Source organism: Gallus gallus, chromosome 28 (assembly GCF_016699485.2).
Source record: "Gallus gallus isolate bGalGal1 chromosome 28, bGalGal1.mat.broiler.GRCg7b, whole genome shotgun sequence".
Classification (NCBI taxonomy): Eukaryota; Metazoa; Chordata; class Aves; order Galliformes; family Phasianidae; genus Gallus; species Gallus gallus.
Window position 1 is genome coordinate 3,617,896 of NC_052559.1, and position 27,617 is coordinate 3,645,512.

General features: G+C 46.1%; 1 protein-coding gene and 1 long non-coding RNA gene across 9 annotated transcripts; one reads left to right on the plus strand and one right to left on the minus strand.

The window, feature by feature from the left end:
- The first annotated feature begins 601 nt into the window (after positions 1-601).
- On the plus strand, positions 602-25,964 carry DAZAP1 (DAZ associated protein 1). Of its 8 annotated transcripts, none has more exons than XM_040653574.2 (12): positions 602-708; positions 5,842-5,882; positions 6,335-6,501; positions 6,846-6,911; positions 7,459-7,569; positions 9,883-9,931; positions 14,353-14,435; positions 17,869-18,022; positions 19,471-19,500; positions 19,941-20,081; positions 20,985-21,167; positions 24,951-25,964. In XM_040653574.2, exons 1-12 carry the CDS (start codon positions 617-619, stop codon positions 25,121-25,123), a joined length of 1,290 nt encoding a protein of 429 aa, XP_040509508.1. In that variant the 5' UTR covers positions 602-616; the 3' UTR covers positions 25,124-25,964.
- Positions 25,254-27,611, minus strand: LOC121107752. The gene is made up of 2 exons (XR_006932239.1): positions 27,504-27,611; positions 25,254-27,236 (listed from the first exon to the last, which is right to left on the minus strand). It is a non-coding gene; the product is annotated as an uncharacterized LOC121107752 (long non-coding RNA).
- Positions 27,612-27,617: the final 6 nt, after the last annotated feature.

The window sequence follows — 27,617 nt, forward strand, 5'->3', positions numbered from 1 at the left end:
CACCAGGGTTACACCATGCACTGGAGCCATGCACTGGAGCTGTTCTATCCATTGGAGCCATGCACTGGGGTTGTGCTGTGCAGTTGGTCCAGGCACTGTGGCCATGCCATGTAGTGGGACCACGCACCAGGGCTGCTCTGCACAGTTGGACCGTGCACTGGGGTTGCAGTGAGTATTGCAGCTGCGCTCTGTGGCCGTGCTGTGCACTGGGACATGCATTGGGGCTCTGTTGTGCACCGAGGCCATGCACCAGGAGCACACCACACAGTGGGGCTGCACAGCAGAGCCATGCCACGCAATGAGGCCACACAGCGGGGCCGTGGCGAGCACTGGAACTGTGCATCGGTGCTGCAAAGTGCACCGGGGGTTGGCAATGGACCGTGCTATGCAACTGCTCTGTGCACTGGGGTTGCATGGCAGCCATGCAACGGGGCTGTGCTGAACACCAGAGCTGTGGTGAGCACTGGAGATGCGTGCAGACTGCGCTCACGTGTAAGGCCACGGCGACCACCGCAGCCACGCACCAGGCCCGGGCCACGCGACAGAGCCCCGCACCGCCCCCCACGCACCGCATGGGCCGCGCACGTGGTGCCCCCGGAGGACCGCCCTTCCCGTCATGCCCCGCGCGGAGCCGCTCTGCCCCGCTCCGCCCCGCCTCTCTTCCGCCCCTCCCTGGGCGCGGCCGCGGAGACCCCGTAGCGAGGGCAGGTGCGCGCGCAGCGGCGGTTGGCGGCGCTGAGGGAGCGCGAGCGCGCGGCGGGCGGCGGCGGGGGGGGCCGGGCCCGGGGGCGGCCGTTGCGCAGCTCGGGTTGGGGGGGAGGGAGGGGGGGGAAGAGAGAAAGAGAGAAGAAAGAATTCGGCGACCAAAAGGAAGAAGGGGGAGGGAAAAAAAAAAAAAAATCCCACCAAACAAACGAAAAGAAGGGAGAATTGGTGGTAAAGCCGAGCAACGGCCCAACGACCTTCCGCCGCCGGAGGGAGAGCCGGGCGCGGCCCCGGGGCCCGCCGAGCAGCCGCCATGAACAGCGTGGGAGGCGCCGACGAGATCGGGTGAGCGGCGCGGCGGGCGGGGGGCACTTCCTGCGGCCCGCGGGGAACGGCCGCGGCGGAGCGGCTCCGGGAGGGGTGCGGGGGGGGGGAGGGGGGGTGTGGGAGAGCTCCGCCCCACCGCGCGGCCCCGTCGGGTGAGGCGGGGTTCGCACCGGGCCCGTTTGCCGCCCGCGCTCCGGGATCCGCTCCGTGCAGCCGCGCGGCCCAAGGTCACCCCGGCGCTCGGCCCTGCGCGGGTCCGCTCCGCTCCGTTCCGTCCGCCGGCCCGGTGCCGGGTCCTTCCCTCGGGGGACAAAGGGCCCCGGCGCCCTCGTGGAGACGCGGTTCTCCCGGCTCCGAGCTGAGCGCCCCGCGGGGTTGCAGCGAAACGGCCGCTTTCCGTTCCTTTGGTACCGCCCAGCGGCCGCTGTGCGCCGTGCCGAGCGGCTCTGTCCGCTCATCGATTGTCCTCGGGTTCGTTGTAGCGCTGCTTAAAGGCCGCGCGTTAAACCCGGCTGTTAGAACGGCACCCTCCCCCCCCTCCTCCCCACCTCCCCCTTCAGCCATGTGCCCGCAGCTCGGGCTGCTATGGGGCACCGCAGCTCCTCGCAGCACCGAAGCATCGCCGCCCTCCGAGCAAAGAACTCCCAAACGCCCCAGCGAAACGAAACGTCCCCGTGCAGAGGCCCGTGGGCTCCACGTGTTGAGCTGGGAGCAGGCAGGAGGAAATGAGGAGTCTGCAGGCTTTGAATGTAAATCGCGTGTTACTTGTTGGGACTGGAAGCAGCCGAAAGAAGATGCAAATAAAGCTGCTTAAGTGAAAAGGCCGCAGACTCCACGCATTGGAAACTGCCAAAAGAAGGTTAGAAGGAATGCTTGGAAGCCTGTAGGCTTTCCGTGTTGGAAGTAGAATCCTAGAATGGCCTGGGTTGCAAAGGGCCACAGTGCTCATCCAGTTCCAACCCCCTGCTATGTGATGGTCACCAGCCAGCTGACCAGGCTGCCCAGAGCCGCATCCAGCCTGGCCTTGAATGCCTGCAGGGATGGGGCATCCACAGCCTCTTTGGGGATTTCACCAGCAACCCTCTTGGCTCGCTTTCACCCATAGAACCACAGACATTAAGGTTGGAGAAGAGCACTAAGATTGAGTGCAGCCCTCTGCCCATTGCCACCACGGCTGCTGAGCTGCATCCTTCAGTGCCACATCTGCAGATGGGTGCAGTGTGGGCGCTGTCAGCAGTCCTGGAGCTCCAGGAAAGCCTTTATGCTACCCCAGGTGCAGGACAAGCTGCTTAATTACTGCATGTGCTTAATTGGTGTGATCTTAAATATACAAGGGGCACGGTAATGGTTTGGGGTAGAGCATGACCCTGCAAACAGCTCATATTGTGTGAGGAGCGTTTATGTTTGTGGGTTCAGCTCTGGAAGTGCTCAGATGCAGAGCTGCAAGGATGAGAAGTGCGGTTGCAGTCATCTGCCTGCAGCTGTGCAGAGGAAGTTCTGTTCTGAAAGACAGCGTGAGGTGAAGGCCTTCAACGTGATAAGAGGTGGTGTGCTTTACTCCTTTGCATCGCTCAGTGCCTTCAAACCAACCCATCCTGGTGTCACCAGCCGGGGTAGCCCTGCTCCTGGCATCCTATAGCAAGCATATAAATAGAAGCCCTCTATTTACATACAGCTGCTGCAGTTGACCTTAGACAACCCTGCTTTTTTGTTTGTTGAAACGTATGTAAGATGACTACAAGTAATTAATAATGGAATTGGAAGGTTTCAATGACCACGGGCTGTGGGGAGTCCTCCTTCCTGCAGACAGCTTGGCGTTGTGTCAGAATGCAGCTGGTGTTCTAAATCGACCTTCTATAGATTGATCTTGTACAGCAAGCCATCCAGTGTAGCTTGAAAAGCCAAACCCGTATGTGCTTGGCTAATAAAATGTATCTGTGCAGTCATGGGCTGCCTCCAAGCTTTGGTCTGAGCGTGGCATCGGATCAGAGCTATATCTTTACTGCTAAGAAACAGAGTTTTCTTAGAGGGCTTATCTGACCCCAAATACAGAGGCATGAGAATGAGCACGTGGGTTTGTGCTTGTGTCCTGTGTGTGAGGAGCTGCGTGTGTGTGCTGATGGCTGCTGGGGAAGCCGGGCTCTACCAGGAGATGGGCTGTTGCTGGAAGCTGAAGGGTGTTGGATAAGCTGTTGAGCTGATGCCATGAGCACTGCGCCCGTTGCTAGCAGTGGCCTTGGGTTGGGTTTTCCTGTCTGTGAGAAGAATTTGGTCATCTGGAGACATGTGAGCAGAAAGGCTTGTTCTCTAAGAGGGCTGCTAATGGAGGAGATGCCCTCCTTGTGGTCCTGCTTGTGCTGGTAGCAGATGTGTCATTATAATACAAGAGCAGCTGTAGCTGCTGTCTTTGCAGCACTTTGCATGTTGGCAGCACCCTGATTTTCTGTACGATTTAAGGGGCCCTTCTGATGTGCTTCATAGGAATTTACAGCTTTGTATTGAGAGAGACAGGACTTGTGTCACCTATCAACTAGTGACTGAGGAGGAGTGGGTGGAGCTGGGCTTTTGTGTACCACTTAATGCTGCATTTAGTCACCCTTATTTTCATGTGTAGCATGTGTCTGCTCCTCCAGCACTGCTTTATCCACTGCTGGTTGTTGCGTAAGGGCCGTGCTACGATGACATAGCACAGAGAACAGAATCTGCTGCTTTCTGCTGTTGCAAGCTGTCACTTCACTGCTGCTCCCTCCTGGCTAAGGGTGCCTGTGTCCCACTGCAGTTGGCTGCTCCTGGAAAGAGGTGAGAGGGAGGTGTGGGGTTTTGTTCCGTTTCATTGCTGCTAGAATAGCTTTTCTTAGCTGTGACTGGAAGAGGGAGAACCTCAACTTTCTCCTTGTAAGCTGCAGCTATGCTTGGAAATGTCTGAGGGCAGGTAGAAGACAAAAGCAGATGGTGGCTCTTGAAGATTGGAAGAGAAATAGAGGGTGTCCTCCATTGCTTTGTGCAGGCTCACAAAGCTGCTAACAGAAGAGGTCTTGCACTGGTGCCTCTTACTGAAAAGGCCCAAATGTAGAGGTGGTTTTGAACTAACCTTTAATTATAGAGTGAATAATTTTGCATGCAAGTTGCATCACACCCTGAAGTTGATACAGAGCTGCAAAGCAGGCAGCCCAGCATCCTGCTGCTTGTCTCTGTGCTTACCCAAGTCCTTCAGCATGCTCCAACATGAAGCTGTGCACGTCTGGGTGCTCTTTGCAGAAGATGAGGTTGGTTCGGATTGGTTTTAAGCGTGAAGTTTAGTTTGGGCTTTTAGCTGTGACTTTGTGTTGCATTTGGGGAGATCTGTAACACGGTGATTGCAGCGTGTCTCCGCTAATGACTGCATCGATGCTTCTGCTGCTTCGTGCTTGCCTTGCAGGCTCTCCTTCCATCTTAGACTTGTTAGTTCTACTTTTGCTTTCATTTAACCAGAAGATGATGGTGAGCAGTGACTGACCCGCCCTTCCGGGTGAGTGAGGGAGTAATGATTTCTGCTCTGTTTCAATCTTCAATAGGAGGGTTTTCTGTACAGCACAGTGCCCTGCAAACCCAGCAGTAGGGAAACCCAAGGGCCACCGTAAGCTTTGAGATGGGAGAACTGAGAAAATTCATCAGCTTTCTCTTTTACCCAATCAGCAGCTGGAGAGCAAGGGTAGGAATTGCAGGTACACCCAGATCTTTGGGCTGTGATTCCCTTTGGGCTTTGGCTGTACGTCCCCACGGTGTCTCACAGGGCAGGTGCAACTCAGGTTGCTTGGTGTTTTTAAGTTGGCCTTAACTCCAGCTGCTGCCATTGCTTTCATAGGGCGGTGACATCAAATGTGAACTTCAGTCAGTGTTACTTTTGCTGTGATTCCTCTTTTTACAAAGGGCTGCAGCAGCAGTGTTGATGTATTTTCACATGGTAGACATTTCTTGGCCTATTTAGGTAGTCATTCATCTTGCACTCTTCAATATTAGGTAGCAAATGGATGTAGAAGAGCTCAAGCTGTTCTTTGAACTGAGTTTCAAAGGCTTGATGCAGGGCTGTGTGCACCTCTTGGTCATTAGCCTGGGACTGAAGTAGCTAATGGACTTAGGTGTTGAAATGAGGCTGTCTGGTCTTAGTTTGCTTTATCTCAGGAGTTTTGGATTTTGTTTTCGTGGAGCTCTGAGGACCCCAAAGCAGCTGTTGTGCTCTGTGGGACATAACATGGAGCCCATGGGGCCTTGGTGGGGTCTGACACCCCCATTGGGGTGCAGTGGGGAGAGCAGCTTTGTAGTGGTGACCACGAGTCATTTTTCAGGTAACTTCAGTCATGCTTTGTATGTGTTTTTCTGACCTACGATGTGTTTCTTGGTGGAACTCCCTTCTTCCCCACTCAGAGCACCTCATTGTACTCAGTGTAACGTTCTGTGTTGCTTTTCTCTTTTTTTCTCCTTTGCTATCAGAATGATTCCTCAAAGTAACACTGTTTTCTCAAATACCTGGAAGTGAGGGCTTCAGGCAAATGTAGGCTTCCCTATGTTTTGTCTTCTATTTACATAACAGAATAAAACATTCTTGCAATGAGACTACGACCTCTGTTTGTGTTCGTGGCACACAAAGTGGTGCTTCATTTCTATGTGAACGTAAGGTGGGTGTTGTAATGCACTGTTCTTTCTGATGGAGAGCAGTGGGGTCCCGGGGGCTTTGGTACCAGCAGAGCTACTGAGAATGGCTGACTCTTATTGAATAAGGTGAAGCTGCTTTTGTGTAGCACCCTAAAATGCTGTATGCTTCAATTGCAGAAAACTGTTTGTGGGTGGCCTGGACTGGAGCACAACACAAGGTAAGCTATGTATTCTACAGACATTGAGCCAGTGCTCTGTGCACAGACCCCAAGCCATGCACAGACACATGGCTTTTTACCAGGCAGTGCCCTGGTGGGAAAATCTGGCTGAGATTCTGCTGCTCTTTTCTATTAATGGATAACATTTCCCGTACAGAGTTCAGATAGATGCACGTTGCTGTTTTGCTTTCTAGATGTTCTACCAGTGTTTGATGTTTTTGTCAACTCAGAAGATTAAAAACTTTTTTTTAATGTTTCTTCACTGTGATGTTAGTCCTCTTTTGCATGAATGGAAATATATACTCTTTGTTTAGAGGAAGTAAAGTCTAACCATTGTCAGGAGATGAGCCTGAACTCGTTCAGCTCGTTGCTTACCCTTTGTCTCATAGCTGTGAACACAGCCTGGTAAAGTTAATATCTGGTTCTGTTTCATATACGCTTTTTTTTAACAGAAACTCTTCGTAGCTACTTCTCCCAGTATGGAGAGGTTGTAGACTGTGTAATAATGAAAGACAAAACAACCAACCAGTCTCGAGGATTTGGATTTGTCAAATTCAAAGATCCCAACTGTGTGGGAACAGTGCTGGCCAGCAGACCTCATACGTTAGATGGCCGAAATGTGAGTTGGCTTTGTTTTGTTTTGGGGCTTTTATTGAGCATTCAGTTGTTGTTTTTGTTGTTGTTTTCTCTTTTCCCAAACTGTTTACAGGCCTGTTCCAAATCCTGATGTCTTATTGCACGCTGGGTGATACCAAAGCTGCCTGGTTGTTGGCTTTAGTTACTGATGCTAAGACAGACAGCTTTAAGTGGGTGATCTGTACCAGTCTGTAGAAGCAACGTATGGGCAGTAGCTTTTATCTGAGCAGCTGAATGTCAGCAGTGCTGCGTTCACTTGCCATAAACATAACATTTTAGAATGATATTCCACACGCTAAGATCTGACCCAACTGGAATCTCTTCCAGATTGATCCAAAGCCATGTACACCCAGGGGGATGCAACCTGAAAGGACACGGCCAAAGGAAGGATGGGTAAGGATAGAGGTGTGGTGTATCACTGCTGAATTCACCTGGGTCACACTCGTGTTTTAAAACCAAGTGTCTGTAGGCAGACCTCAAGTGTAAATCCTACCTGTGAAACATACACTGAGTGTTTTATGGTAAGACTCCCCATCCAATGCAGTAGTTACTGAATGCTGTGTGAAGTTGGGTTTGTGGGTTGGTATTTCCTTTAAGCTCTTTGCAGTCCTTTAATGTGAGTCCCTCAAACCTCAAAAGAAGTGTCTGAAAGAGTGCTCGTAGGACTGGTGCTTTTTTCCAGCCCCCTTCACACCCTGCAGGCTGATCTGATCCCATAGAAGATGAGTAAATGGCCTCAAACATGATCCCTATTTCTGGTTTTCTGAAGAAGAGAGTGGGCTATAGCTGCCAATACTGAACTTCTGAGCTCAGAACGTGCAGCTGCTTCCCTTCAGTGAGTGTAACAGACTGGAAGCCTGGAGGTGGTTTCAGCGTGAGATGGTAGAAGTCACCAACTTCACTGTCCTTCTGACGGATTTCTTTTTCCTCCTTGATTTAGCAGAAAGGATCCAGGAGTGATAACAATAAATCAAATAAAATTTTTGTTGGTGGGATTCCTCATAACTGTGGCGAGACTGAGCTCAGGGAATACTTCAAGAAATTCGGAGTGGTGAGTCATTCAGCATGATGGCAGTTATCTGTTGGTTGCAAGATGCTTTCTCTCTCCGCTGCCTTTTTTCAGATTTCATCAAGCTGTCAAATTTTGGGTTAATTTAGACAAACTGCTATAGGCACATATTGAAGCATTTTGCAATACAGTGTACTAAACGTTCATCATCTTGAAGTGTATCTTGCTATTTGTCAAAATCGATTGCTCTCATAAGAAACTCACTTTGCTGCTCCTGTCTCCTCTTGTTCTCGTCTGCCTGATGCATTATTCTGTTTGCTTCCTGCAAAGTGAGAAAACATTCCCGAGTTTAGATGACTTGAGAATAATTATGTCTTTTTCAGTTGATAACTTAGAGTTCAGTGGAAGTTTGTGGTTGGCCCTTTTGTTTTTGCAACAGCAAGTGAGCTTATGTGTGAGATCCTTGTCTTAAGTGGGCAGATCGATTGAATTTTGCAGCCTCCTGCCATTATTTTGTTAACACCACTTCTTTTAAAGCAGTGTCTGCAATCAGCTGGGTTCTGCTGCCCCTGAAATATCCATTCCAGAGAGAAACTGCTGCCCATGTTAAGCATCAGGTTGTCATTCAGTCTGTCACCTCTAACCGAAATGAGTGCACCTTCTGACTATTTTCTAGTTAGTTTCACTTTCCCATTTATTCCTACTGCTGCGGCCTCTTTCTTTTGAAGGTGGTAAATTGCTAAGCTCAATTACTAACCTCAGCTGTACAATTTTGGAATACTTGAAGGTTCCCTGAGTTGAATTTCATACCATGTCAGTGAATGGGAACTGGCCATCTCTGAGTGGCGTTCAGTGTGGTCTGATTTCTTTTAAATTGCCTTTCTCTAAGTTTCCTTAGCAGCAACAAAGGATTGATTGATTCTTTCTCAAGTGGCTGTTTATCAGCAGCACCATATTTAAGATCTAAGGTGATCATTTTTAAGAAGCACAAAAGGCAGTGGCTAACAACCCTTCATCTAGTGTGCAAGTCTGCACTAGGCCTGTCACTAGAAGTGGAGGAGCCTGTTCCACGGCTGTGGCACGTAATTTCTGAAGGCTCTTCCTCACAGCCTTTTGGCTTTCTGGTTCTGACCTCGGGATGGCCTGGGAGATGCAGGGCTACGGCCCTCCACATACAGAAGGCAACGGCTGCCAAGTGTGCCTTGGAAAGTAAGTAGAAGAACTTAAACGATAGCACAGAACTTGGGCAGTCAATGGAGCGTTCTTAGTGAGGTGTCCTTGGAGAAGAAGAGGTTCTTCTGTATGTGGCCACAGAGTGAAGAGACAGGAGTGGGGACTGATTGTCAGACGTTGCACTTGCTTGGTAAATAAGGCAAATGTGAAGAAGGCAATCTGGATGGGCTGGGGAAAAAACTCTGCCCCTATCACGTGCCATAGTCCCCAGTGGGGGTAAGTGTCAGCAGTGGGTATCCAGTAGGACACGTTCCAGTGAGTGTATGCGATGTAAGAACTTGAAAGCGTGTTTTTAGCTCTCTGTTTTAAGCTAACGAGGGGGTCTTAATTTAAAATATTTTGAGGTAAATTGACCTGGAGATGAAGCAGTGATTCCATGGCATCACGTGCATTTCATTGTCTGCATTTCTGTATCTGAGAGCTTTAAGGGGCAGTTCCTTTCAGCTATTTGGTTACAGCCTTGGAAATAATTGCCTTTTTGTTTCAAATTGTAGCTCATATTGAAAAAAAAAATCTTTGAAGTGTTTGAGCAGCTCTTAGTTCTTATTTTTGTACCTAAATACACAAACACTGAGCATCCATAGCTGAGTGGTTTTGTGATGCTATTTAAAGCATCACCTTACAGCTGATGCTCTGCAGCGCACTGATAGGCAAGTAAGTAATTCAGAGAAGCTGTGCACATTTTTCAATGTTTGAAGCTAAAGCTTCTTTTTATGTTGCGAGTGAAAACATTTTAAAATGGAAGAAATAATCTTTCAGGAAGCCATGCTGAGGTGTGCTGAAAATCAGAAACCTTTGGGGTTTTTTTATAGGCTGTGAGTATAAACAGCGTAGCAACCTTAATGCTAGATTAACATCCTAAGTGTGATGAGACCCTCGAAAGCCAAAATACTGCAGGGTTGTTTTTTGTTTTTAGAACAGATGAATTCAGGCTTTTCTTAAGCTCCCATAAAGAGCAGTATTCCCAATTTGTTTGCGCTGTGGTGGGACAGACTGGTATTGATGGCTACATCAAGCATTTAATTGTGCTTTGTGGGTAGAGTGTGGGAAAGCAGCCTATGGTAACTGTCTGTAACGCTCCCCTGGTAGCACAGTTAGTAGAATTTCCCTTCTCTCTTCCAGGTCACTGAAGTTGTAATGATCTATGACGCAGAGAAACAGAGGCCCCGAGGTAAAGGCTGATCTAGTTTGTCCTTGAAATTCCTTCATACTCTGCTATAGTCAGATGGCAAACTATTTCATACCATCAGAAAAGGTAGATTTTTTTTTTCTATGTTGCCTCAGGAAAAAGAATAATTCACTGGGCAAATACTGCTTTAATTGTAGACTCTTCATCTCCGGCTTTAGTTGGTATCTGTGCATTTAAAATCAGATGTTTCATGTTCATTTTCTGTTTCTGAGGGTTTTTTTTTTTTGCTAGTTTTTGTTTGAATGAAATCTGATTCTTGAGCCACTGCTGTGGTTTAAGATACTGTAGGAGGAAAAGAAATGTCCTCAGACCTTCCTCCCATTCCACACAAGGGGTTTGTTGGTGTGTAACTGCATGGGGGTGCTTTGGTTCAGAGTACTTCTGAACGTGATTTTGGGACATCATCCATCCATTACGTGCTTCACTTAAATGGCTTCACTTAAAATTCAAGCAAAGCAGTGCTTAGACTACATAAAACGTTTTTCGAGTCTATATTTTTTGATTGGAATATATAGCCCTGTGTGCTAGACTGCATTTTTTTAATAACAGCAAAAAACCCAAAGTTTTGTCAGACTGTTTTAATCACGTTGGTAAGATCTGGTCAAAATATGAAGCAGTCTTCATGTCATTCACCTTCCATTGCATCTGTCGTCTGTTTTGACTCTGAAGAGGCAATATTTCCAATCAGTGAAGCTTAGTTGCACTTAACCACCTAGTAGCATGTTGTACATGCTGGAGAATAGTTTGCCATCTGAACTTTCATTTCTCCTCTGACTCATTATTAAGAAATATATTCTTCACTTCATATTTATTAAGCTGTTAAGTCTTAGTTTTATTTTTAATTTAGACATACATCCTTAGTGACATATTTAAGTGTTTCATAGTAAAATATGGTAATGTTAAGTAAGTTCTTTTTTTTTCCTTTTCTCTGTGAATTGTTTGACTGTGATTAACGATATCTCTTTAGATTTCTTCTCTCTAGGTGATAATTTATCACAGAGGTACAGGCCAGTTCCACAGTCAGAGGAGGGACGGGCTTTGTCTTTTATTGGAGTGTAAACGAAGTTTCAATATATTTGTGTTTTTTGTTTGTTTTCCTGCCTTAGCTATCTTAATCTTCTTTCAACAGATGACTTCTATTTAAGCAGAACATAAATTCATCCATTAATATGCTTTAGAGCATCTAATGCTAAACAGAGGAAGCAGTGGAGACCAAGATAGGGGCAGCAGGGTTGAATTATTTCAGCAACTGTTGTATCATCTATATCTGTGATTTTTTTTTTATCCCAGCCTTGCTCCCTCTGAGCAAAAGGTACTAAACCATGCCTGGTCTAGATTAATCCTGGTCTGCATTAATGGCTTCTCTGCTTAGAGCTACACTTAAATAAATAAAAACCACTAGGAGGCTTCTGGATCACTTAGGAGGCTGTGGCTAAAAGCAGAAATGGCACATCTGAAAACCTATCTGTCTCCATGCCGTGTGCAGAATACTTTCTCTTTAATTCATTGGACTTCTTAAAATGGTGTTCTTGAACCACGTTGCTTTGGCTTTCATTTTTGTTCTCTTAAATTCCTTTTATGTAGCGTGGTAACTAGCTCCAGCAATGGCCTTGTTAATCCCTTGGGGAAAAGCTCCTCCTTTGTGTTGGAGGCTCCTGGCCATGGATCCCACAACACATTTTCTCTTGCTTTCTCTTTCTGATCTGCATTCTGTTGTACAGTGCTGTTCAGTCTCTATGCTTGTCCTTTTAGTGTGTGACCTAAATTACTATATAAAATTTTAAAAGCCCACTGTGCTACCATCATCTCCTTGTATCGTTCTGACTTTTACCTGCCTCCCATTTACCATCCTTGCATTTTGAGTAGATCCCTTCCTGCAGGCCATTTTTCTAGCCTGCTGGTAGAAGGACAGACAGATTACCCCCTGCTGCTAATCCTTACAGCACTCCTCTGCCTTCAGCCTCAGAGGAATGCTGGGAACCAGGTTCTCAGTGTCAGAGCTCTGTGATACCCTTGAGGAGCTGGTTGTGTGTCTTCAGGTATCCAAATAATCTCTGCCCCCCTGCATTCCCTACCACTCCTGGTTAGCTCTTCTGCAAGCAGTGCTCATCAGAATTCTTTGCAGAGTCCCCAGTACGAGCTCAGCCAGCCTCGTTACATCTGAAATGAAATAGTGCCTTTGTTGCGGTCCCTGCTTCTCATGCTTTCTATTCTCTGCTAAACCAACAACTGTGAAGCAATTTACAGGTTCTTGCTGTGTTCTCTTCCACTTGGCTGCAAAACAGCCTCGTTGCTCTGTTTGGTAGTCCACTTGGATTCCTGCTAAGTGCTAAGAGCTTCTCTCGTCTTCGATGATGTCTTGGCCTTTGAAAAATGAAGCGACTTTGTCACTTTTGCTCTCCTTAAAATTCCACCTTCTGGGAATTCTGCTGTGTGTTGTATTCTGATTTCTTCATGGTTATTTATTTTGTGACCTTTGGTCCTTTAAAATGCTTTTTTTCCCCCCCCTTTTTCTTTCCTGACTTCATCCCACTGCATCCCACATCGCAATCTATTCCTCTCCTTCCGCCTTCTCAGAATGAAGCTAAGTGAGCAACCTGCCTCTGCAGACAGTACCCATCACTCTTCTTTCTCATGCCTTAGGCAGCAATACTAAACGTGTGATTTAAATACGACTACTTTTCTTTTGGCTCTGATACGCAGATTGTTAACCCCAGACAAATATATTGTGATGAAATGCTGCTCTTGGTTCGAGGCAGCTTTCATCACAGCTCAGCAAAACTTCGTTTATACTGCCAGTCTCTTGTGTGTGGGAAATGCTAAGTTTTTTTATTTTACTTTTATTTAAGTGATGTCTTTTGCTCTTGTTGCTGACAGCAGAATTTGACCTGCTGGACTCTATTTTGGCCTGTATCTTTGTGTATTTTTTATATATATAAACTTTCTCTACAATAGGCCTCTTTGGGCTTACCCAACCCAGTTGGATAAGCTTAGAGAGACACTAACTGTTATAGATACTGTATCTCTGTTTAACGCTTTAGAGCAATATATGGCTGCTGTCAGCACTAGCTGCAAAGCAAAATGCAAACCAAGGGGGAAATCTTGGGTTTCAGAAAAGCAAAAATGCATCCATGTTCCATATGCTTTTGATGCTGCACTTCGTTTTTCTTTCTAATTTTATTGCTCTACCCTTAGCTAATCTAAAGAATGGCACAATTTATGTACTGCATGTGTTCTTATCTTTCCTGGGATTTGGTTGTGACACCAGCAACGAGTGGTTGATGGCATGAACCAGCCTCTGTGTTCTGTGAGATTAACCACCATTTTGCCACTCTCTCGGCAGTGTCAGCAGCTACAACCTGAGAGCAGCGGTTCTCAAAGTGTAACCTCAGAAAGTGATTCAGACCTGGGTTTTTTGCCTCATTTCCTGTGTGTTCTGCTGTCCCTTATGGCCTTTTAAATAGCTGCTGGATTCAGCTGAGCTGCCAACATCAAGGGCTATGGTCAGATAAAAGGGAGCGAGTCACCCCTGGGGATCTGGAGCAGTTAGCAACAATGCTGTGAGCAAAAAGAGGGACTGAGAAATACTGCATGGATATTCGAGAGCAAAGCAGCAGGAAATGTAAGGAATAAAATAGGCTGAGACGTGACAACAAGTGTGATATTTCGTATAAGCAACACTGCTTTAGTTACCGGGGGATGCCATGTTTGGAAGAAGTCCTGTCTGTTAAGTGCTTTCTCTCAGATGTGGGAAAAAAACCCCAACAAGCCAAAAGCCAGAACTTGAGAACCTCTGATCTAGGTTGTTAGTTTCTGAAGCTTTTCATTCATCCATGGAGTGGTAAAATTTTTTTTCATGCTTTAACAGCTACATTTCAAAGACAACTTTCTTATTTTCCACAGAAAATACTTCCTTACTGAAAGAGTGGGGCAAGGGATGGGAGGAAGTGGCTTTCAGCTTTGGGGCGCAGGGACAGAATAGGTTTTCTCTGGGATTCTGGTCTCAGTCAGAGATAGGGGGAGGCAAATTGCTTGACTTCTATTTTGCTGTCCCAGGAGCCCTTCATTTTAACTCTTGTGGCACTGTTACACTTATGGCTATACTAGCACTTTTTTTTTTCCATTTCCTCATAGGTAGGTTAGGCATAAAATCAAGTTCAGAAGTTAACTAGCTTAGTCTGTAAGTTGCATGTGTGAAAGCAAGATGAGGCATTAATTGCCTTGCTACAAGAAGTATCCATTGCAGTTTTCTCAAACTTGACTTTTTTTTGTTGGAAATTTAACACAAGTCTTGGTTATCTGAAACCCCTGCTTGAACCCTTGGTCCGCCCCTAATACTGTTCATCATCCTGTTTTGTGTCACAACACCCTGCTACCTTGATTCACTCTTCGTCGTTGGCTAGGTTTTGGATTTATTACTTTCGAGGACGAACAATCAGTGGACCAGGCTGTCAACATGCATTTTCACGACATCATGGGCAAAAAAGTGTGTAGTTGTAGTTTTATTTTACCTTAAGAAAGAACCAAGTCTTGGGCAACTAGCAATTTCACTGGTGAGCAGAACTCCAGTTAAGGATTCAGCTAGATGGGGGAGCGTGCAAGTCCAAATTCAAGGCTTTATCCATGAAGGTGGGGAAAGTCTGAGTTTGCATCAGCAGCTGAGAGAGGCAGTTAGTGTGTGGCTTAGCTCTCAGGGGGCATAGGTCACGAAAGCCTGAGAACTCGGGCTGTGGGTGGTTTTCTTGGTGGCTTTTTGTTCATTTGCTTTGAACATGTTGGGTAAGGCCTTGTGCTACAGACCTGGAGGGGTGCACTGCCTGAGCGTCACATCGGGTTGGACTGCTGAGTACTGCTAAAGCACTGCTTTGCTTCCTGGGAGCAAGGGTAGAAGTCAGTTGTCCTCAGCTATTGGAAATCCAGAATCCCAATGAAATCTGAGTTGTTCAAGGCTTGGTTTAAGATACCACTCCTTCAGATGTGTATTTGATACTCCCATTTTGAGATGGCGTGACGTGAGCAACTGCCTATAATTTGAACTTAAAGAAAAGCCAAAAAAAAAAAAAACCAACCAAAAAACCCAACCCAAACAAAAAGAACCACACAAAACATCATGAAGGATTGGTTTTTTAATAAATTGGGTCACTTACTGTGAAACTTTGGTACAAACCCACGTACTCTATATAGTATTTAATCACAATGCAGTTAAGTGACCTCTGGTTGTTTCATCTTCATACTGTGTTGTCAGCAAATGGATGTTTGATAGGGAGGAATCTTTTATGCCTGCTTTGAAGTCACTCAGCAAGGAGCATGCTTGTACTTGTGGGGAAAAAGAAAATGAAAAAGCAAAGCAAATTGTTGCAGGGTACCCAGGTTTTATATAGGGAAAATCATAGCTTCTGAAAGAGAATTTAACCCTGAGAAATCCCAGTAAGATTTGAGTCCTTGCAGCTTTTCTCTACATCCACAGTTTTTAAAAGGAGATGTTAGAACTGCTGGCCTTAAAATGAGGATGTCTCAGGGAAACCCAAGGATAGAGGCATTCACCTTAGATTATTACTTTGAGGATTTTGGCATTGGCTTCTAAAGCCTTTCTAGATGCTGGTATTTCATAAATATTATTTAGCTAGCTGGGAATATATTATTGCATATCAGTGGAATTTTACACAGTTAATTTTGCAGTGCATAGTGCTTTTTATTCCTGTGAACTTGTTTCAGGGTTGAGAGATGGGCTGATCTCCTAATTAATGCAATTAAGCAAGGAAAGAAGTGTGCTTGTGTAATGAGGAGCACTGGTACACGTTCTGGATTGCTGGTGTTCTCCTCCAGTGAGTGGCCCAGCACTCCCAGATGGGAGCAGGAGCACTGAGCTGATGTCTGTAGGTATATATATGGAGACCCACATCCTGCATACCTCCTCTGACCTTCCATTGCACTGCAGTGAGGGCTGACAGCACAGCAGCACGCTGTGAGCACATAACGAAGGGCAGTTCATCTGCTGCCGCCTGCAGGAAGGGAAGGAGAGCCCTGCATGAGCCTTGCACAGACTGCACTGTCAGTTTGCAGAACGTGATCAGTGCTCATTCAGAGCTCTCCTTTGTTTCTCCAGCTATTTCATTCTGAAAGTCAAATGATCAGTTTCTGTATATTTTTCCCTTTCGGTGGCATAAATGATGCAGCCAGTGGGAATGCCTTGCTTAGCAGTGTAACTTTAGGCAGGCAAATCTTAGCTTCAGAATGTTGTACAAAGATTTTTTCAGTCCTCAGTTTGGCAGTTCTCTGCTTCCAAATGTGCACTGAAAAATTAATGGAATTCTCCCATGTAGATAAAGGAGCAGCAGATACTCGGCTCCCTTCATTGACTAATAATGCCTGCTTTAAAAAACACTGTCTCCCTCTTTCTGGTAATTAAAAAGGTATTGCTGAAATGAATCCATATGTTGTTGAAAGGAAAAAGAAAAAAAAAATTAAAATTGCAAGAAGGACTCTGCTTTTGTAAGCAATAACTGAATTCCCTCAAGGCAAATGTGTTAAGACTCATTAATTTGAGCCCTTTGAAAAATTCCCTTGGTTCCTCTCTGGAAGGGCCTTCAGCTGACAGAGATTTGGTTACTGTCATGTGTAATGTCCCTGGGGCATCGGGGGGGCTGGGGGTGGGGGCTTTGTCCTTGCCTTGTGCCTATTTCCTGTTTGTTCTCTGACATGAATGGTTTTTAAGACATGGCAGGAAGAATTCTGAATACTTTATTTTCCATACTACTCAGGCCCATTGATGATTGAGATTTATTTCCTTTGTACTCTGGCACCCATTAAAATTAATCATAAAATAAAGTTAAAAAAAAAAAAAAAAAAAGAGGCTTTAATTCAGCATGCATGAGTGCTGAGAGGGTTTCATTAAATCAGAAACTGGATTTTTTTGAGGGAGAGAGGTTTATATTGAATGTGCAGCTTATTTTAAGTAGGTCAGATGCACTTATTCAATGCCTTGGAACACTAGGACACTTTATCTTTGAATAAAATAAGTTAAGCACTGTGGCTTGCTAATTTTAAGGACAGGAGGGCTTTTGTCACTGACTTAACACAGTATGAAGATTTGCTTCTTATTGACTCAACTGTCCATTTTTATTACTTGCATGTTTGTTTACTTTTTTGTTAGATGTAATGTAAGATTCTCTTATCACATCCATTCCCTCTGACATTGTTTGAGTTAATTGAGATTCTTTAAGCGTTAGCCTGGGGAAGGTAAGTCTTTATCTTCCATTAGACATTTAAATAAATTCTTAAGTTTAAAATAAAATAATTAAAAAAAAAATACAACAAAAAAAGCCAAAAAAATAAAAAAAAGAAAAAGAAAAAAAAACAAAAACCAAATGTGTGTTTCTCAGGTATGAGCAGAACTGAAATTGTAGTTAGATGGGGTGGGTTTAAACTGTAACTTTGGAATGAACCCCAAACGCTTGCAATGGTTAAAGCATTAGTACCCTTTTTCAGAGTGCACTCTTTACTCCAAGTTGTTTTTTTTCCTGAAAATACCATCTTCCTAACTCCTGTCTTAAATGTTCAAGTAGTCTCTGAATAGCCTAAAACACGATGCCTTTATAAGTGAAGAGTCGTTGTAAGAGGGTACTGCTGTTTTAAGGTTAAAGCCAATGAAGATTGTACGATGATGAAACCTAAATGATTTGTAGGATTTGTGTTTTGCTTGAAATACCTCAATAGTAGGACTTACAATGTCTTACCATCACGTATATTGTACCTGAGAAACATTTTAAATTACTGGCCTTAAGTTTAATAATTAAGTACTTAGACATAAGTCGTAAGATGCTAAGTGTAGTCTTAAGTGTAATTAAGGGTGTGTGTGAAGGGAAGGGGGGTATGCTAACCTGCACCATCTCTCCTAAATGGCGACTCTGTTTGTTTAGGTGGAGGTGAAACGTGCAGAACCTCGTGATAGCAAAAGCCAAACTCCAGGGCCCCCCGGTGCCAGTCAGTGGGGAAGCAGGATCATGCCAAGCGCTGCCAATGGCTGGGCAGGTCAGCCCCCTCCGACCTGGCAACAAGGTTATGGCCCTCAAGGTACTTCCTTAGACGTCTCCGAATGGCTGTTGGGAGAGAGTCTTGTCTTTAAAGCCTTCTGGTAATCTGGTATGCCTGGCAAGTGTCAGGATTCACAGCTTTATCGATGTTATTTCTGTGCCGGATTGTTGATAGCAGAGCAAAAGCTTCTGTGTGTCAGTCCTTTTTTCTCCTTCCCCAAACACGTTGCTGGGTAGGACAGAAGGCAGCGGGCTGTGCGGAGCCCAGCGTGCTCCAGGCAGTCCTTTGCCTGTCCCGTTTGGTTCCACCTCTCCTGAAGTCAGATCAGTGCTTTGTGGTAATGTGGAGAAGGTGCTGAGGAAGCTCAGCTGCTCAAGCTGTAAGTCCAGCTATGGGAACGTGACCTGCCTGAGACCCAGATGAAAACTTAGTTGAAATCCGGATTTTCGAGGATGAGGCAGTTCCAGAGGAAGTTAGAAGGAAAATTTGAAAGGGATGAGAGAAAAACAGATGGCCTTGTCTCTGGATTTTATTGCTTAATGTAGCCTGGAAAAATAACAAGCAGCTCTGGGGCTAGCAGCGGTGCAAGAGAGCGCTTACTGCTTATAATGGTCTTGATTTAGCTTGAACCCTTGAGGGCTGAAAGGAGCAGCCGTGTGTTTTGGTGTTGATGGCTGTAACCCCCTCAAGATTTTGAAGATGGGATAAATATGCTGAGTTCACCCAAAGACAGTTTTGATAACTTAGGGCGAAATGCAGGGGTATAATTGAGTTGCATTTGACAGAACAGAGCTTGCTTCCTCTGATATATGAGAAATTTTCACCTGGGGGGTTAAAGGAAGTAACAATGCTTCATCTATTGCTACAATAGATGATACCTCAGTGGAGGGATCGCCTGTTTCCCCATGGTGCTTATTAACTTGAAAGCTGCAGCTGAAGCTTTGACATTCTGCACAGATGTGCTAATCTGCAACTGCACAAATTGAGAAACTAGATTAGTTTCAACGTGGTTATTTGTAGGGAAAATTATATCTGATCTACTGGAAAGATTAGTGTAAAACATAAATGCATTTATCTTTCTAAATGCTGCAGCGAATGAAGAAGATGGTGTTTTTATGGTTCAAAAACTTCAAAAATAAATAGGATAAAGCTGAAAACGTATTAAATATACTTTGGATGTGCAGTCTGCTGTGATTCTCAGTGTTAGGGTTTTTATACTGGTATAGATTCTTGATGTGCTCGCAGTTCTTGAGCGTTCCGTGTGACTTGAGCTTGAAGGCTGCTGGGTGTTTCTCCATTATTTGCTAAATGCTTCAGAGGCTTTTGAATTTTTTCTTGGCCCATAAAATGTAGATCCATAAGGGACCCTGGGAGGATATCCAGCCTATTCCACAGCCTAGAGCAAGATCAGCTTTCTCTGAATGTGTCCTTTTTCATAGCATACAGCTGCAGTACATGTGTAAATTGCTTTTTCTGCTTTGTTTTAGGGATGTGGGTGCCAGCTGGACAGGCAATTGGTAAGTACGTTACATGGGTCTGATCTTAACAGAAGAATCCTGAGTGGGGGTGTGGTTTCTTTAAGAACCCACGGCGACTTGTGGATTTCTGTAATATTTAACAGCCTGCACGTTTAAAAGCTTGGTTTAATTTGACCTGAAGGAACGAAGGAGAAGGCAGTGGATTTGTAACAAACCAGTAATGGGAGCTGACGTGCATCCTGATGTTGCCAACCACGTTAATTTGGCATCAAAGAATTACATTCTAAAATGCAGTTATTTATGGTAGAGGTACTTGGAGGAGGAGTGTTAGTATTGCCCACGCTAAGAGTTCAAGGAGGGCTGAGGCTGTATCTGAAGCTGATCAAACAGCTTTACCCCTCCATCTATAGAATGCTGACTCAAACAGCAGCTTTTCCCTATGAATCCACATCAGTTCCTCGCTTCTTTTCATTCTCCAGGTGGATATGGACCACCTCCTCCAGGAAGAGGAGCTCCCCCACCACCTCCTCCGTTTGCCTCATACATCGTTTCTACACCTCCCGGAGGATTTCCACCTCCACAAGGATTCCCACAGGGCTACGGCACCCCTCCACCATTTAGTAAGTGTCCTGCAGGAGCCTGAGCGCCATCCATCACCAGATTCAGTCTTGAATTTTCCTTCATCTTTCTCTGGACTTCTTAAAAGCTGTGCTTAGAAGGGTTTTTTTTTTTGCCTAGATTACGTATTCTGAGTTATAATCAACTATAAGTCTTTGTCAGTTAGTTTGGTTACTTTTTTCTTGGGTGATGTAATAGTTTACATTCTCCTGTTTAAAGCTGTGTTGCTAAACAGATTGAGGTTTATTGCATACCCCTATTACAACGTCTGTGAGAAAACTGAAGAGATTATTGCACAGTGGCGTGGGCTAGACACAGACTGGGGTTTCTGGAGAAGCTTAAGGAATTAAGGTCGCAAGTGACATTGGAAATGTAAATAGGATTAGAGCATTTGTGCCCTCAGGCCACCTCTTGAAAAGCCCAGTCACAAACTTGGTTTAAAAACGATGGAGGATACCACACAGCTATGCAGAGTGCCTTGTTCTCCAATGAAGAAACCACTTATTTGGGATATATATATTTTTTTCCCTTCCTAAGATCTTGAGTAATACGGTTTCCTCCTTGTATCCTTGCGTGTGGACACACAAGCATACAGAATTTGTTGTCAAGTCCTGTTCTGTCACATTCTCTCTGCTGGTTACTGATGTGGCCGTAGTCTTCCCTTCCGGCGAGATTTTTTGTGTTAGAAGGTGAGCTGCTGGGACCTTTTAGCTACAGCGCTGGCCTCAGCATGGGAGTGAATTCCTGTATGTCCAGCTACACGTAGCAAACATTCTTACTTTAATAGTAGACTTATTAAGTATTTAGAGGGAAGGAAAAAAACTGTATTAGACTCCAAAGCCGTGTAAGAAGTCAGAGTGGTGTTTACCTGTCATCACTTACATTGCACTTTGCTCGTGTTTCAGCTTTTGGTTACGGTGCTCCTCCTCCTCCACCTGACCAGTTTGCCCCACCTGGAGTACCCCCTCCACCTGCCACTCCAGGGGCAGCACCACTAGCTTTTCCTCCACCACCACCGCCATCTCAGGCAACTCAGGACATGAGCAAACCCCCAACTGCTCAGCCAGAATTCCCTTACAGTCAATTTGGTAAGTAACTGCATGTGAAACGAACTCAGCTTGATCCTTCCCCTTCCTGATTTTCTTTTCTACTTGGGTAGAATGTCAGCACTGAGAAACTGCTTGCTAACACTGACAGCACTTCTCTCAAGGGTGGACGTGCCAGCTGCCAGCTCTCAAGTGGTCCTTAATCCATCCAGTATTCCAGCCAGCAGGAGTTCTCTTAACCAGCTCTGGCCATTGTGCGTGTCCCACAAAGTGGTCTTCAGAGATGTGTGCACTGATAGGAAACATCACTGATTTACACTGTGCCTGAATCTGTAGTTAGAACTTTTCTCTAATCACTTCATGCAGCTTGTAGCCAGCTGTTTTGTTTAACTGACTTTGAAAAGTTGGAGGGCGGATGTGAGTAAGAGTAGTATTGAGAGGCAAGGGTATTAAAATCCAGGCTGTGTGCTTTTTACTCCCATCCTTGTCCCTCTCCTGGCTGTTGGGAGTTGTGGTTTTGTCAGGAGCACACAATGCTTAGGCTGTTATTTGTGCTCTGTAAGTAACTGTTGGAAGCAGCTGATAAAGATGCTGATAGGACATGTTTTCAGGCAGTCAGATAGTACTGTCAAACAAAAAAGACCCCACAGCTAGACAGGCACTTGTGCTCCTGATTAAAGAGTCCCTGTCTGTGGAAACAGGGACTTCTCATACTGCTTTCCCACTCAGTCCCACCGTTGAGCAGCGTTGCTCCTAAGACCCATCTGTGGCAGACATTTTTCTGAAGGCATTGTAATAGGTCATTTTACACTTCTGAAGTTAACTTTTTGCAGTAGGCCTGTGGATTAACATTACTGTCCCCAAAGGAGGATTGGCCTTCCAGATGCACTGGTAAAGCAAGCATATATTGTCTCTGAACTTGAAACGTTAATGTTGTTACAAACACAGCTGCTGTCATAGAAAGCTTTGTGCTTGTGACTCAAGAGGAAGTGTATTTTGTCTTGCTGCAGCTTCTTTACAGATTCTTTTTGAATGGGGGTAGACCATGCTAAATGAAATACAAAGGCATGCATCATTTCTGTTCGGTGGGGTACCATTATTGGTGATGTGTTGGAGGTGTGGGAAGAATCCGTATTCCCACTATATGGAAAACTGGGGGGGTTCTTCTATTGGGTGTTCAGTACCACTGCCTCTTGTGTATTCTGGGAGGCCTATTTTCCAGTGAGATATTTAAAGTGCTTCTAATGAGTCTGAGTTCTGGGTGGGGAGGAAAAGGTGCATAGCACTGCAGTTTGACAAGGGTTAGTTTCAAGCAGAACTGACAGCAGTGCCTCACACTGAGCGTATTTCAGCCTGAAGTCTGTTAGGAGCACAGCTCGCAGAGGTATTTACTGTGTTGTAGTACAACAGAATCATCCACCTGTTCATAAAGCTATGTGCAATACCTTCTGAACTTCTTACAACAGCTTCAGGTCTCGATATGTTTGCAAATTAGTTAGCAGCATTGCTGTACAGTGGGCAGTCTGGCTGATCTGCATGTATTTACGTAAATGCATAAGGCTTATGGGCTTTAAGGAGGCACTGAGTTACCTAATCATTGTGGCATTTTCAGATTTGTCCCAACATGACAGCATCTTAAATGCTGCTATGTTTACAGCTGGGATGAATGTAAACACTGGTAAATTAAACACTAACTTGGGTGTGCCTCCCTCACCCTGCAGAATGATCTCTGTGCAGGGCTGGCTGTCTTGGGGTTCGTCACCCTGCTCTCCTCATTTCTTACTAGGGCTGGGTTCCTATTCTCAAGACCCTTCAGGCTACACACCAGTACTTTGTTTTCACTCTTATGGTCAGGCTGAGCAGTGAGAGACATAGGTAGGTGGTGCCTATTTACAACCCATGCTCTTGATGTATCTGCCTCGGGGAAATTAACCTGTGTTTCTTGCAGGGTCTCTTCTGTGTGGTTGGGGGGGGGACAATATGGCTCTAACGTTTCCTTGTGCAAGTAGGGACAAAACAGTTCTATACGTTCATTAGTTGACTGAAGTAAGAATTCATGACTGAAGTGATGATAAGTGATGCTGCTGTCCACTTCCCGAGCTGCTGCACTGACAAGGCTTTATCTTGTGTAACCGAACCCAGCTCAGCTTTCATAAGCGAGAGATGAAAAGCATAATGGGTGGCACAGCTCATTTAGAAAGCAGAGCCTTCTGAAAGGGCAGGTGAGTTGTGTGTTTCACTGTGAGGTTCTGCTGCAAGCTGAGAGCTGCAGCAGGAACAGAGGAAGCGAGAGAAGACAATGTGTACTAAAATGCCTGGCTGTTCAGCTCTGTGCTGCAGGCGTCCTTTGTGATAAATAAATAGAGAGCTGTGGTTTTCTCACTCTGAATGCCGTACCACTGCACCGGATAGTGAGATTCCTTCTGAGCCTCACCCCTTGGCAAACAATGGGACTTTTGGTAGTCTGCTTATCTTTGTGTGGAGGAAGGGAAAAAAAAACAAAACCAAACCAGACTGGATTAGCATTTTGAGTTAATAGAAGCCTTGTGGTAGACATGTTTTAAGTCTCATTAGCGGTAGCAAGTCCTGAGAGACAGGCAGAGCTTGAAATTGAAATGCTGAAGACATGCTAAGAGACTTTGTTTTGGATTAAGAGAGTTAAACCTGCTTTAAGCCTGCACAGGGAGAAGCAGAACTGCAGAAATACACTGAGTAATTAGGGTTCTTAATACCCTCTTTTATAGCAGAGGCTTACACTGATGCTGCTGTTATGATTAAGAGTTGTATTTAATTAAGGGAACTTTTATTACATTTCTTCACTTCTCAGTGTTCTTAATTCACATCTCTTAGCTTCTCGTATTAGCAGCAAGAATTCCAGCAGTTCTTTCATCTTCACCCTTTCTCCCCATCCCCAAATTCTGCCAGGTCTGAATCTTCCCTTCGGTGTGGATGGTGCTGCAGAGCTCTGCAGGGTCAGGAGGGATGGGGTGAATGCTAACTTGCACTGTGCTTGATTGTACCCTTCAGCTGAAACAGTGCTGGCAGGTGTAAAGCTAACTGAGCTCTGCTGTGGTCATTGCTTTAGGGGATGTGTGAGAGAAGGGCTGTGGAGTTATTTACTTGTTATTACTTACCCTTAGCTGAGTCAGGAGTGTTCTCCACCATCTGCAGCAGCGCTGGGGGGGCGTGGGGTCAGGCTTTAAAGTGGAACTTTGTTGTTTTGAACTTAAAAGAGATACTACACCAACAGCCTGACCTCTGAGTTTTAGGGGAAGCGTGTCAGTTCTCTCTGATGGCTGCTTTGGTTCTGTTATAAAGTTTGTAAGGGGTGGAATGGTTGCAGCCTTTGGAATGCTGCTTTACCAACTGCTGCTCCAGTTTAATAGCTGAGGTACCAGAAAGACTTCCTTGCTGCATCTTCAGCTCTGCTGCACCTGGCAGTGCTGGCTTTTAGCAAAACAAAACCAAAACCATAAATCCCTCCAGGTTGAACCTACCAGCAGGCTGCTTCATGTCTCTGAGCAGCAGTAATGTGACAGCTTTAGCTACTAGCATGGGTAAGATGACCTCAAAAGCAAAACTTGCCATTTCTGCATACCTGTTCAGTTCTGCTTTTAACCTAGCTCGTCTGTATCGTAAGGTAGAACATTTTAGGAACCGAAAGCAGCTGTGTATCTGAAGTTAGATCGAGGTGTTTGTGTTCCAGGGACTGCATGGGGGGGAGAAGGGAGTGGCATCAGGTTTTGAATTTGCACCTCTGCTGCTCTGTTTGCGTGTGTGAACAGCAGGAAGCTTACTCTGCTGCCTTTTTCCCTTTCTCCTCAGGGTATGGACAAGACTTGAGTGGTTTTGGACAAGGTTTCTCTGATCCCAGCCAGCAGCCCCCTCCCTACGGAGGCCCTTCAGTGCAGCCATCCAGTGGCCCACCTGCAGGAGGAAGCGGTTTTGGACGAGGACAGAACCATAACGTGCAAGGATTCCACCCCTACAGGCGCTAGCGTGTGCTGGCAATCAGGGAGTTCTGCCCACACGGGATGCCTGGCACCAGCAGGACCCAGGGATCCCAGACTTGTGAACTTGTGACAATCACATACTTGATGGAAGAAAAACCTAACACCATTTTTTGGGGGGGGGGCGGGGGAGATGGCTTCTGAAGGCAAAAGCTGTGGGTGTTTGGACTGCAGTTTTTAAATATTTTCCTTTCTCTAACCCATCAGCACAAATAAAGAAAATGTCACTGGTTCAAACTACAGGGTTTTAAAAATGTCTTCAGCTTTAATTCAAAACTTCAGGTTTCTTTTTTTTTTTTTTGAGATTATTTTTTTCCTGAGCCTTTGTTTTACCGTATATTGTAAACTTTTATGTTTAAAAGAAAAAAATATATATATACATTTACAGATTGTGAAATTTTTAAGAGAAATTTTCTACTATGTATGCTGGCTTATTTTTTAATTTAAAACAGGGTTTCCGTTAGCACTGATGGAAGTGAGGCTGAGCTGCAGCTCCCTCACTGCTGACGTCAGCGGTGGAGCGGATGGGTCAGAAACTCTGGGAGTTAAAAAGAAATCTACTGAGTGTATTTTGCATTTGTTACCTGGTGGGATAGAGCTGGTAACAAGGCAGGTGCAGACTTGCTGATGCACAGAGTCACTTAACGAAGTGCAGCGTTGGATCTGTGCTTCGAACTCTTTCGAATCCTCTGTGGATTTCAGTAGGGGTTAACGGAGGCCTTGTTAAGATGTAGATTTCCCTCAGGCAAAAGGTTTAGGTGCATTTTGCACTAACCAGTGATTACCCCTGGTTTGAATAAAGAGAAGTACATTTGGATTAGAAACACAAGCCTGTCTCCATTTTTTTTTCTTTTTTTCTTCTTTTTTTTTTACAAAAAGCTTTCTTGTGAATTTGTGTTTTCATGAGAAATCAATTGGCAGTCTCGAAAGCCACGTCTCAACGTCAGCATTGCAGGCTTATGCTGTGCCTCAGTGGACCGTTCGGCTCCCAGCAGCAGAATGTGGTCTGTAGTGATTCATGCTGCAAAAATTCAGCTTTTACTCCCCAGCTCACGAGAGGAGCAGCTGTGCTGGTGAGGAGCTGTGTGCCACTGCCTGGTTAGCTTGTAGACACCAAAGAGCTGCCCTGGCTGCTGGCTGTCACCTGGATCCGACTGATCTGCAATGGCTGCTGCCTCAGTGCCCCACAACTGCTGGCTTGAGTGCTGTCAGAGCTGTGCGTGGCTCTGGGTGCATTTGCTCTCTTTGCATGCTGGCCGTGGTGATGGGCATTGGTTGAACGCTGCTGTTCTCTGACCTTGAATCCGACAGGTTTATTCACCTCCAGGAAAACGCCTTTCATCTCTGCTTTGTCCACTCTGGAAACTGAGAGAGAACTTTGAACTGAGCTGTTGGAGCTGACTCTGAGGTTGCGCTCTTTATTTCTGTGTGCTCTCCGTACCTCCGATGGATGGTTGCATCCAGGAGACCTTTCACTGTGTGCCTGCAGCTGCTGAGACCAGCGCAAAGTGGGTCAGTCTGGGTTTAGAGGCAGGCTCAGACCCCTGCCCAGTTGCTCTTCGTCTGGGAGTTAAATGTATGGATACAGCATCGCTGCTGCTGCAGTTCTGCAGGGCAATGGCCACAAATTGCAGCTCTGCAGCCCACAGCTGCTTCCTCCACTGGCTGGGCAGCACTGAGCTGGGACACAGCAGGCTGCCCTGGGCTGGGCTTTGAGTTGAGAGGTCTGGAGCTGATGTTGGAGTCATCCCAGCGGCTCAGCTCTGCTTCCTTCCATGAGCACGAAGGCTGCGGTGCTTCCATCTCACAACAGCTCTGCACAGGTGCAGCTGCAGCTTATCCTGGGTAACTGCTGTTGGAGTCCAATACAGCAAACCACAGCGTCCGGCTCGTGACTGCCCAGAAAGCAGCAGCGTGGAGCTGAGCTGAGCCTGCACGTGTCTGCCGCACCACGAGGCTCCACGGCTGCAGCTGAGCCAGCCCTGCAGCCCAGCCCTGCACGAACTACCCGAGCGAGCTGGAAACAGCCGTCCCACGGGAAGCGCTGCACCGGGGAGGAGCAGCACGCGAAGATCCGTTTCTGGAAGCTGCCCGCTGCTACCTGCATGAACAGAATGGGGGCTGACGGGTGCCCGGAGCCCGATCCGCCCGGCCGCAGCAGCAGGGCGAGGTGACCCGGACCGTTGGGTCCCAGCGGGACCGGCGGGGAAGGAACGGTTTCACAGTGCCACCCACTGGAATGTGTCAGAAAACCCCGTTTGTGCTTCTGGATGGCCGCTCCCATCCTCGGGCTCCGTCTGCTCCTCACCCTCCTGCCTGCCTTAAATTCCCCCGAGGTTCCCGCCGCGCCCCCGCGATCCCCGCGTACCTCCGGTTCTGCCGCGCGCGCGGCCCCTTTAAGGGCAGTAAGGGCGGAAGCGCTGCGCAGGGCGGGGATCGGTGCACTTCCGCCCGCCGGCGCTCTCGCGAGATCTGCCGCTTC

What these genes read in the sequence shown, in the direction of transcription:
- DAZAP1 (XM_040653574.2), top strand. Translation starts at nt 617, where the DNA reads ATGCCCCGCGCGGAGCCGCTCTGCCCCGCTCCGCCCCGCCTCTCTTCC. An exon ending in ACGACATCATGGGCAAAAAA is followed by an intron (nt 14,436 to 17,868) that starts GTGTGTAGTTGT and finishes CTGTTTGTTTAG; the next exon opens with GTGGAGGTGAAACGTGCAGA. An exon ending in ATTCCCTTACAGTCAATTTG is followed by an intron (nt 21,168 to 24,950) that starts GTAAGTAACTGC and finishes CTTTCTCCTCAG; the next exon opens with GGTATGGACAAGACTTGAGT.